Source organism: Lacerta agilis, chromosome 3 (genome assembly GCF_009819535.1).
Source record: "Lacerta agilis isolate rLacAgi1 chromosome 3, rLacAgi1.pri, whole genome shotgun sequence".
Lineage (NCBI taxonomy): Eukaryota > Metazoa > Chordata > Lepidosauria > Squamata > Lacertidae > Lacerta > Lacerta agilis.
Window position 1 is genome coordinate 1,092,359 of NC_046314.1, and position 11,372 is coordinate 1,103,730.

The window sequence follows — 11,372 nt, forward strand, 5'->3', positions numbered from 1 at the left end:
GTGGAGTAAGAAAACATCATACAAATACTATAAATATTGTTTTCCATACCCAGTCTACTGGGTAAAAGCGTTATCACTGGATATTCCTTCTCTTACTGTATCCAAAAAAGAAATAAAAGTAGTCTGGCATGACTTGTTTTGAAAAACCCATGCTGGGTCTTTGAAATCACAACATCCTTTTCTAAGTCCTCACAGACAGACTATTTAATTTTGTGTTCAAGGAACTTTCCTAAAATTGACATTAACCTGACCAGTCTGTAGCTGCTTAGGTCCTCTTTCCCTCTGCCTGTGACAGAGAGCAGTTCCAACTCAGAGACAGAGAAGGAGGGCCAAGAGGCTGCAGAGGAATACAGGGAGCCTGCCTCTCCTACTATGACAAAGCTCCCCTCTCCCCTTGTCTCCAAGGGCATGCAGAGTGATATGTAGAGTGGAACAGAGATTAGAGATGCCCTGTCCACAGTTGGAGACAGCTTGGGAAACAGCCAGCCAAGAGGGGTGAAGGTGGGAGCAGCCAGTCCTGGCAACTGCTCTATTGGGACAAGACAGAGTGAGAAGTGTGGCTGAGTTGTATGCCATTTCCTTGAATAAAGGGTTAACTTCTCTGACAAACTCTACTTCTTGCATATGAATCCAGCCCTGATAGCCTGAAAATAGTTATTGCATGACTAAAGCCTTTGAACTCCAGAAGCTGTAAGCAATTATTCCAGTCTAATTTACGCAAGCTGCAATGTCTGCTAACAGCAACTATTAGATTCAAGAGCTGAGAAAAAAAAACCACTGCCATTCCACTCTCTAAAAAGTTATATTCATGACATATAAGGCTGTCCCTTTCTCCTTCTGTGCACCACTCTTGTCAGCCTTGCCCTCCTCCTTCACCCTTGAACTATAAAGAAAGTCAGCCAGGGCACTTGAGGACATCTGGGAGCAGCCTGAGAAGTTTCAGCTGGAAAACTGGTGCAGAGGATGTGCCTCTGGAGTGTTTCCTGCCATAGGCTGGTGTCAAAGCTCTCCCCTGTGGAAAGAGGTTTGAGTCAGTGGTGTAGTAACGGGGCGGGGGGGCGGTGCACTCCCGGTTCCACGACTCCAGGGGTGACAAGGCATGCAAGTTTGCCGGCAGCACCACTCCAGCGCCGTACGGACGGTGCCGGAATGATCTGCTCGCGGCTGCAGCCACAAGTAGAGTCTGTTTGCGGCTGCGGCTGCAAGCAGAGGATCCCAGCACCATCCGTATGGCACTGGAGCAGCGGCGCCGGCAACCCGCTATGTACAGCGCATGTGGGGTGTCGCTACGTACGACGCATGCACCATACGTAGTGACATTATGCATGCGCGCTACGTAGCAACGCACCGCCCCCGGGTGCACGTCATGTTTGCTGCTCTGGGTGCCCGAGCGGCTTCCTACACCACTGGTTTGAGTGCACCCTTAAAGTCAAAGCCACAGCTCTAAGGAGTGGTTTGGCAGCAGCCTAGCTCTACCAGTATCACTAAATATTAGGTTACACTTTCCTCTGATATTTGCCTAGGGTTTCACACAATTCTTTAGCAGGAAATAACAGGTGCAAAAAGTCCATCATTTTCAAGTCTTGCAGGAATGCATCCCTGTCTCAGATAAAAAAATAGAATCCATCTCTACATAACCTTGAAAACAAATGCTCTGGGGATTGTGAGTAAATGTCATGTAAATCATTGCTTTTTTGCCACAAGCTCTTGGCAAAAGAGTTGGTTGTTTTGCACCCCATGAAAAGAAGAATGCAAATCAGAGTGCAATAGGTGCCCTATGACAGCATCACTTCTCAATTTCATGGATAATAAAGCATGCGCTATCCAAAAGTTAAAAGCTACAGCCCTTTCAGACTGTGTATCTGGAAGAATGGAAGACCAATGGTGCAACCATCAAAGAGCAGAGAGTTTTCCACTCCCAGTTATACTCTACCTAGTTTGCACATCAGTTGAGGCTGTTGTTGGGATGTCCTTGAACGCTTTCATTGCTGTAGTGAATTGCATTGATGGGATGAGAAATGGACACCTGAAATCCATTGATAAAATCTTGACTGCTTTTGCTGTCTCCAGATGTTTCTACATGTTCTTGCTGGTTGTCAAGATTTTCTGGATAGCATTCTTTCCTTGGATATTTGAAGACACAAGCTTATACCAAACATACAAAGCTACAATGTGGTTTCTAAATTGTACCAACCTCTTCTTCACTGCCTGCCTGTGTACATTTTACTGTGCAAAGATTGCTAACTTCCAGCACTACATTTTCTTCCTCCTGAAGACGAGAATCTCCAGATTGGTACCCTGGATGCTTCTGGCTTCTTTGCTTGGATCATTGGCAACTACGTCACCTTTCTTCAAAGAAATTTACATCTTTACATGCCAAAACTATAGTAGTTTTGATATATTAGGAAATGTCACGCTTAAAGGCTTTACAGTAGAAACAGATTTGTTTCATTTGTTTCTGTGGTGTGGTCTGGGATTCACAGTGGCTTTCTTCATCTCAACCACATCAACTTTTCTCTTACTCTTTTCTCTGCGGAGACACACCCAGCAGATGCAGAACAGTTCAGCCAGTTTCAGCAGCCCAAGCATGGCTGCCCATTTTCAGGCTGTGAAAATAATCATTTCTCTCTTGGTCATAAATGTCATTAATTTTGGGTCTTTGATGGTCCTTCTGTCCAATGTATTTCCAGACAGCCATCTTGCAAGCCGGTTTTGCGCCATCATTCTAAATGCATGCCCTTCCGTGCAATCTAGCCTCTTGATTTGGGGAAATCCTAAACTGAAAAGGGAATTCAGTAGAGTTGTGCATTATATCTGGTACATGTTCTTATTTGGAAAAGGTGTAATGAGAGATGCACTCTGTCTTCCATCAAAAATGATTGGAAGTGTGAGCTGCATCCCAAACACACGTTCATATTCGTGCAATCCAGAAGTGAGACAAGTGACAAAAGAGGAATTGCGTTAAATTAAAATCCTGTGGATGGAGAATATGATAAAGCAGTTTTGTTGTTTGATTCAGCCTGTATTCTAGCCTGATTTGCCTGCTGTGTACTTTAAAAAAAAATATTGAAAATAAAATTGTGTCCCTATAGAATAAAATGATAGTGGAGTCTTTCTATGAAGTAGTGAGCCAACTGAATCTTTCTATGTAGAGACAGATTGCTGAACTATGCATAACTTTTCCACTGCAGTATAGAATGAGTGAAAATATGCATTACAATTAGGCTATTAAAGAAAACACCAATCATTATGATGGGCTGGATGAAAGGGCAAGAAAATTAAGAATATTTGTTTCTGTATGAGGGAGACTGCCAAGAGCAGAGAGTCAGTCTTGTCTGAAAATCATACCTTGGGCCCTCTTACATAGAAGTTCTTCTTTCGTCCACAGATGTGGCACTCTGCTCATGTGAAATGACACACATTCCTGGATAAGTGCTGTACAAGTCTTATTGTGATGAAAGCAGAAAGCCCTATGTAGTCAAAGTGTTATGAGCTGCCACTGACTAGAATATGGGGTTGCACCTGCTTAAGCTGCTTCGCCACTGTTTCTCCCAGGCTTTGTCATACATACTTCTGCAGTAGCAAGTATATATATTAATAACTTTTGGAATAACATTTTGAGACAACTGTTTTTCAGAGAATAATTCTTCATCTTAATTGGATCCTTTAAAAAAAATGACAATTTGATTTACAATTAAAGAACAAATTTAAGAGTAACATTCAATAAATAAATATATTGGGCTGGAGCCAAATAAGTTGTTGAGGTAACAGAAGCCAGTGCAATGATTCCGCCCCCCCCCATCTCTTCACACGCCTCTGCACCCTCCTCAAATCGGCTCAGAACTGCTGGGAGAACCCCTGAAAAGTGTGCACCCGTGTGGAGTAGCAGTGAGAGTATTGGACTAAGACCTAGGAGACCAGGGTCCAAAGCCCTGCTCAGACATGCAAGCCACTGGGTGACCTTGGGCCAGTCACTTTCTCTCAGCCCAACCTACCTCGCAGGGTTGTTGTGAGGATAAAATGAGGAGGAATACTCAAGAGGCCCATGCATGCCACCCTGAGCTCATTGAAGAAAAGGTGGAATGAATAAATATATAAAATAGTGTGAGAGAGAAAAGAGAAGAAAACATTCCTTCTAGAAAGCAGAAATGCTTGCGCTTCTGGAACAGTCTCCTTCGCACAGAGGTTTTCAACCTTTTTTGGGTCTACAGCTCCCTTGACCAACTACATTCTTTCTGCAGCGCCTCTTGCCTGCAGACCTGGCAGCCTCTCACACTTTTTTGAACACCCTCCCTTGTGGAGTGTTCTCTCAGCCTCCTCACCCCTCTCCTTGGGAGGGTGCACTCTGGGCAGCTGCTGCTGCTGCCCCTGATCTCTGAGGTGCCCCCCCCCCGCCCAAAAGAGAGGCACCATTCCCCTGCGGAGGTTATAGCCAGGGCTGCTGCAATAAACAGCTGTGCAAGCCTTTGAGATTCAGAGGCGCAAGAGGGCATCAGAGGAGGGAGGGAAGGAAGGAAAGAGGGACAGAGGGCAAGGTTGCCCGCAGCCATGAGTATGCAGATGATACCCAGCTCTACCTCTCCTTCAAATCAGAACCAGGTGGATGAGGAGGACTCCCTGGCCCTGAATGGGGTAACTGTGCCCCTGAAGGACCAGGTGCGCAGCCTGGGAGTCATTTTGGACTCACAGGTGTCCATGGAGGCGCAGGTCAATTCTGTGTTCAGGGCAGCTGTTCACCAGTTCCATGCAGGCTGAGACCCTACCTGCCCGCAGACTGTCTCACCAGAGTGGTGCATGCTCTAGTTATCTCCTCCTTGGACTACTGCAATGCACTTTACGTGGGGCTACCTTTGAAGGTGACCCAGAAACTGCAATTAATTCAGAATGCGGCAGCTAGACTGGTGACCGGTCCTGAAAGATCTTCATTGGCTCCCAGTACGTTTCCGAGCACAATTCAAAGTGTTGGTGCTGACCTTGAAAGCCCTAAATGGCCTAAGCCCAGTATACCTGAAGGAGCATCTCCATCCCCATTGTTCAGCCCGGACACAGAGGTCCAGCTCCGAGGGCCTTCTGGTGGTTCCCTCACTGCAAGAAGTGAGGTTACAGGGAACCAGGCAGAGGGCCTTCTTGGTAGTGGCACCCGCCCTGTGCAACGTCCCCCCATCAGATGTCAAGGAAATAAACAACTATCTGACTTTTAGAAGACATCTGAAGGCAGCCCTGTATTGAGAAGTTTTTAATATTTGATGTTTTAGTATGTTCTGATATATGCTGTGAACTACCCAAAGTGGCTGGGGAAATATTATTATATTATATTATATTATATTATATTATATTATATTATATTATATTATATTATATTATGTATTATTAAAGGCACCCCAGGGTGCCATGGCATACTGGTTGAAAACCACTGTCTTAGCATGACGTAGGATTCCACCCTTTAATTTAAGCTTCAATCCACTGTTACTTATTATATCTATTTATATTTCTGAATACAGAATTTATAAACTGCCCACTCATGAAAATAACATCACTAAAACATTGTAACACTATAAGATTATAAAATGCAGAGAAATTACCAACGTTGAATCAAATGAATTATCCAAAAATGCTTGGTGGAAAAAGAACATTTTCAGCAGGTGACGAAACGTTAGAATGGCAGCTTCCTGTTTGGTTTCCAGAGGAAGTCGTCCCAAGGTGCCTGTTGGTGTAGAAACTAAGGGCTCGTCCACACTTCCGTTTGCCCTGCCACTTTCCCCAAGGAAAACCCATGGTATAGCGCTGAATTGGAACAAACAGCCATGGGGTTTTCCGCATGTTAAATATTCAAGAAAAGTCAAAAGCCCAATGTAACTTCATTTATTCAACAGCTCACTCCCATATTAAAACAAGAACACACTCTGAAAGCCCAACAACAAGAACTGCCCGTTGGCAGTTGACAGTTGACAGAGATTGCCATTAGAACTTTCGTCCACCTACGCTCTGCGATTGGTTAGAATCATAACGTGTTAAACCCAATACATAACACTCCTCCCCCCAACTTCCTAACAAAAGGAACAAACATAGTCATCAAAGTGTGCTGGCCTTTTCCGCTCCCGCTGGGACCGTCGTGGTTCCTGTGCCCGAATGGGTGACCCAGGAGGTTCCTCCGGTACCTGCGGTCTAAGTGGGGAGGCCAGCTCTGAAGGGGTCGTGGCCAATGGCACCATTGAGGACTCCGGCCTGAAGTCACCTTGCTGGGGTAACTCGGTCACCGGCAACCCATTTGGTTCCCACCCTGGCCTGGGCACAGATTCTCCCAAAGTACCCATTTCTCTGTACTCTGGTTCCGCTTGAAGTTCCCTGTTCGGAGGTGTCCTGGTTCTGATCTGGTCAAGGTGTCTCTTCCAAACCAGACCCCCCTCCAACCCTACCTCGTAGGAGACCGGACCTGTACAGCGGGCAATGGTACCTGGGACCCAACCCTGTCCGGGCCCATAGTTCCGGACGTACACAGTGTCCCCCGGGAAGAACCCTCTAGGAGCCCCCCGCACCACAGTCGATGGCCGTTGCTCAAGAGCCCGGTCGGGGTGCATACGATCAAGGAGGGTAGTGAGCCTCCTTCCCATAAGCAACTCCGCTGGGCTCCGGCCGGTCACTGCGCTTGGAGTGGTGTGTTGGGCCAATAAGAACTCCGCTAACCGGAGAGTCCAGTCACCATGCACTATGCGCCTAAGTGCGTCTTTGGTAGTACGGACCATGCGTTCAGCTTGGCCATTAGTGGCTGGGTGAAAAGGAGCGGAACGAATGTGGCGGATTCCATTCTTTGTTACAAATTCTTTGAATTCCGCCGAAGTAAAAGCAGTCCCATTATCACTCACCAGTGTGTCTGGCAAGCCATGTGTTGCAAATAGCTTCCTAAGCGCGTTTATAGTTGCTCTTGTGGACACGGTTGAGGTCGGCACCACCTCTAGCCACTTGGACTGAGAGTCAACCACTATTAGGAAGAGTTGGCCCTGAAAAGGCCCCGCGAAGTCCACGTGCACCCGGGACCATGGGGACTGTGTGGACTCCCAGGACTGTACTGGAGCCTTGGGTGGATCCGGCCGGGAGACCTGGCAGGGCTCGCAACGTTTCACCCAACCCTCTATCTCCGCATCTATGCCTGGCCACCACACATAGCTACGGGCCAATGCCTTCATCCGGACAATTCCCGGGTGAGACACATGCAGCCCTTCTAAGACTTTTTTTCTTAACGGGGTGGGGACTATAACACGGCTACCCCATAACACGCATCCTCGGTGAGTAGACAGCTCGTCTTTGCGGGCTGTGTAACATGAAAATTCTGGACCCGGCTTCCCGGGCCACCCCCTCCCCACCCAGTCCGAGACACGGGCCAATAGTCTGTCCTTTGCGGTTGCGGCGGCAATGTCCTTCACATGCAGGGGCTGGTCAGGTAAGTCTTCCAGCCGCAGGATCTGGTGGGCAGGAGCAGGGTCAGGGCCGCTCTCCGGCAGTGGCAAGCGGCTGAGCGCATCTGCGTGACCCATGGCTTTCCCAGGTCGGTGCTGTAGTGAGTATTGGTACCCGGCCAGGAAAATGGACCAGCGCAATACTCGTGGCGAAAGCATCTGGGGTGTCTGGCGGTCAGGCGCAAAGAGTCCCAGGAGTGGCTTGTGGTCTGTAATGATTGTGAAAGGCCGACCATAAAGGAAGTCATGAAACTTTTTGACTCCTTTAACTATTGCCAAACCCTCCTTGTCGATCTGGGAGTAGTTGCGCTCTGCCGACATGAGAGTTTGGGAGAAGTAAGCCACTGGAACTTCCCTCCCATCTGGGAGCTGGTGGCCCAGTACTGCGCCCACTCCATAAGGGGAAGCATCGCAAGCCAACACCACCGGAAGCTTTTCGTCGAAGTGTGCCAACACTGAGTTGGACACAAGCAAGTCTTTGACCCCTCGGAAAGCCTTGGCCTGTCGAGGGCCCCAGACCCATGGTGCTTTTTTGTCCAGGAGCCTGTGCAAAGGCTCAGCTATAGCTGCCTTGTGTGGCAGGAATGCATGATAAAAATTAAGAAGTCCCAAGAAGGCTTGTAACTCTGCCTTGTTCTTTGGGTCTGGGGCATCGCAAATGGCACGCACTTTGTCCTCTGCTGGATGCAGGCCATCCGCGTCAACCCGGAACCCCAGGAAATCCACACTGCTAACTCCCAACAGGCACTTTTTCTGCTTTACTTTAAGTCCTGCTGCCTGGAAGCGTTGGAGCACTGTCCGTAATCTGGTGGTAAAGTCCTCTTTTGATGATGCGGCAATCAGCACATCATCGAAAAATGGTGTGACTCCGGGAATGCCTTTAAGGAGACGATCCATTAGGCTCTGAAATAACCCTGGGGCCACGCAAACTCCAAACTGTAGGCGTTTGACCCTGAAAGCACCCCTGTGAGTCACGATTGTCTGGGCGTCTGCGGTGGCCTCATCAACGGGCAGCTGCTGATAAGCTTGCGCTAAATCTAACTTCCCGAAAATCTTGGCCCCAGCCAGGGTCGCTAACACGTGGTTCACTACTGGAACCGGGTATGCGTGGTCCTGTAAGGCCCGGTTCAGGGTGCATTTGTAATCACCACAAATACGGACTGAGCCGTCTGGCTTAACCGGTGTGACAATTGGGGTTTCCCAGGTTCCCGAATCTACCGGCTCTAAGACCCCTTGTGCGACTAAGCGATCAAGCTCCTCATCGATCCTGGGTTTCAGCACAAATGGGACTCTACGGGCCTTGACCCGGATGGGTTGCACTATGGGGTTCGTTGTTGTTCAGTCGTTCAGTCGTGTCCGACTCTTCGTGACCCCATGGACCAGAGCACGCCAGGCACGCCTATCCTTCACTGCCTCTCGCAGTTTGGCCAAACTCATGTTAGTAACTATGGGGTTCAGCCGTAGGGAAATCGGGGGTCCGTTGTACAGGCCCAGGGTTCCATCAAAGACTGATGGAAACTCCTGGCAGATTGATTCGAATTCTGCCCCTGGGGAAATCTGATTGAGCCCTGAAATGCTTAAGCCTAATGGTCCGAACCATGCTAGGCCTAGAAGGCTAGTGAATGGGCCTTTAGTTATGATTAGGTTCAAATTCTTGGTGTACTTCTTAAACTGGACCTTGAAGGTGCCCATACCCTTTAGCTGTATTCTTTTCCTCTGGAAGTCCCGCAGAACTATGGGGGCTGTGCGAAGAGGAGGACCGCCGTCAGGACAAAGCTCTTTCAGAGTCTTAGCAGATATTATGGAGTAGGATGAGCCGGTATCCAACTCCATAGTACACGGGGATCCCTCTATCTTGAGTCGCACCCTAAGCTTATTGGGCCCCGGGGACGGAAGTTGCAGTACCCTGGCTGAAGAGGTGGACTGTAACTCCTCCTCTATGTAGGCCTCATGGACACGTTGCTTGGGTCGTGCTCCGAAGGTCTTGGAGCGGCAGACTCGACCAATGTGCCCAGTTTTCCCACAGCGGCGACATGTGGCATTCCGAAACCTGCATGTCCGCCGCTCGTGGTTTTCTCCGCAGCTGGCGCAGGTCCCTTGAGGTGCGTCAGATGATCGCTGGTTCGACACTGTGCTCGTAGCTTGAGAGCTGTGGTGTCGGTCGGATCTGTCCGAAGCTCGGTGGACATCCCCATTGTGGGAATCTACTGAAGATGACCGGTTTCGCTGTATGCGGTGAGTTCTCACTTCGGCATGTAGGCTGTAGGCCGCCTCATGGGCGTTATCCTTCTCAAAGGCTGTGGCCATATTTATTGCTTCCATCATTGTGATGTCATCTTTTGCCAGCAGCTTGCGGCGGAGATGGCTGTCTCGCACGCCAGTGATGAATCTTTCGAGAAGTCGTTCCTCGATGTCAGTGAATTGGCAATACATCGCAATTGCCCGGAGCGCGGTGATGTATTCACTCGCTGACTCTTGCACTTGTTGCACTCTGTGCGCCAAGTCGTAGCGGCAGTGGTTCTTAGTTGGCTGAGGCGCGAGGTGTCTTGTCATAGCCTGTGTCAGCTCATCGAAAGTGCAGGCCTCTATGTCCCTGGGTGCCATCAGACCTTCCAGTAGAGTGATGGCGGAACTTCCCAGCACAGTGAGAAGTACATCTACTTTATCAATTTCCCTAGTAAACCCTTGAAGCCGTACATAGCTCTTTATTCGGCGGAGCCATTGTGGCCATTGCTCGGGGTGGCTCAAGTCGAAGTCTGGTGGTGGCCTAGTCTGCCCAGTGGCCATTTTCGTACCTTGAGCTGTCGCTTGTGTTGTGCTGGTTGATTGCGAAGGCGCTGCAGTGCCAACTCAGGCCTCAAATCCAGGCCTCCAACTCAAGCTCACTGTGTGTGGCAGGCCTCAAAACCGGGAGGGCCAGAATCCCATCCTCGTCGCCAGTGTTAAATATTCAAGAAAAGTCAGAAGCCCAATGTAACTTCATTTATTCAACAGCTCACTCCCATATTAAAACAAGAACACACTCTGAAAGCCCAACAACAAGAACTGCCCGTTGGCAGTTGACAGTTGACAGAGATTGCCATTAGAACTTTCGTCCACCTACGCTCTGCGATTGGTTAGAATCATAACGTGTTAAACCCAATACATAACACCGCAGATAGCTGTTGGTTCCGAATTAGTGCTGAAGAGTGGGTTTTCAGGGGAAAGAGACCAGGCCAAGGCCACAGGGCTTGGACAAGTGGGAAACTGCTCAGACACTTGCTGCTTTCTAGGCACAGGGCAAGCAAAAGATGAGCCCTAACAGAAGAGGAGATCATTGTGGAAGAGTCGGGAGACCTTCTTTCTCTCAAGGATCCCAGGGATCGGATACACCATTCTGGATGGTGAACAAGGGACATGGTCGTCCTTCAGGTTAAGACTTTTAAAAGCAGCCCTTTCGTGAGGCAGTTTCATTGCTTTGCTTGTCGGTTATTTTTCTTTCCTCCCCTTCTATATTGCCAATGGAAGGGATTCCCCCGCCCCAGTGGAGTAAAAATGAAATTGAAGAAGAATAGGAGGAAGGAATCCTTTGTTTAGGAAGACTTCCCCCTTTCTCTCATTGCAGCTCTAAGGGAAAGGGTCTACGTCTTGAAACTCCTAGGGTGTCTGGTCACATCCACAACATACATATTAATCACATTTAAAGCAAAAGGTTTCCCCTAAAGAAACAAGGAAACCACGCAGCCAGCTACAATTTCCAGTATCCTTAGCAAACTGCGGTTCCAAGGATTGTTGAGGGGAAGCCAAGTGTGTCCAGAATATATATATAAACGATGTATCAAAATGTCCGCAAACTTTTGAATATATTTGCTACCAGACTAATTCAGATTACCAAACTAATATCAGTTTAATAGTAGCAGGGAATTAAGAAGATTGACT

At 48.4% G+C, this 11,372-nt stretch overlaps 1 protein-coding gene across 1 annotated transcript; it reads left to right on the forward strand.

The window, feature by feature from the left end:
- Positions 1–1,870: 1,870 nt before the first annotated feature.
- LOC117044518 (taste receptor type 2 member 40-like) lies at positions 1,871–3,201 on the forward strand. Its single transcript, XM_033145335.1, has 3 exons — positions 1,871–2,387; positions 2,691–2,817; positions 3,192–3,201. Exons 1-3 carry the CDS (start codon positions 1,871–1,873, stop codon positions 3,199–3,201), a joined length of 654 nt encoding a protein of 217 aa, XP_033001226.1.
- The last annotated feature ends 8,171 nt before the right edge of the window (positions 3,202–11,372 follow it).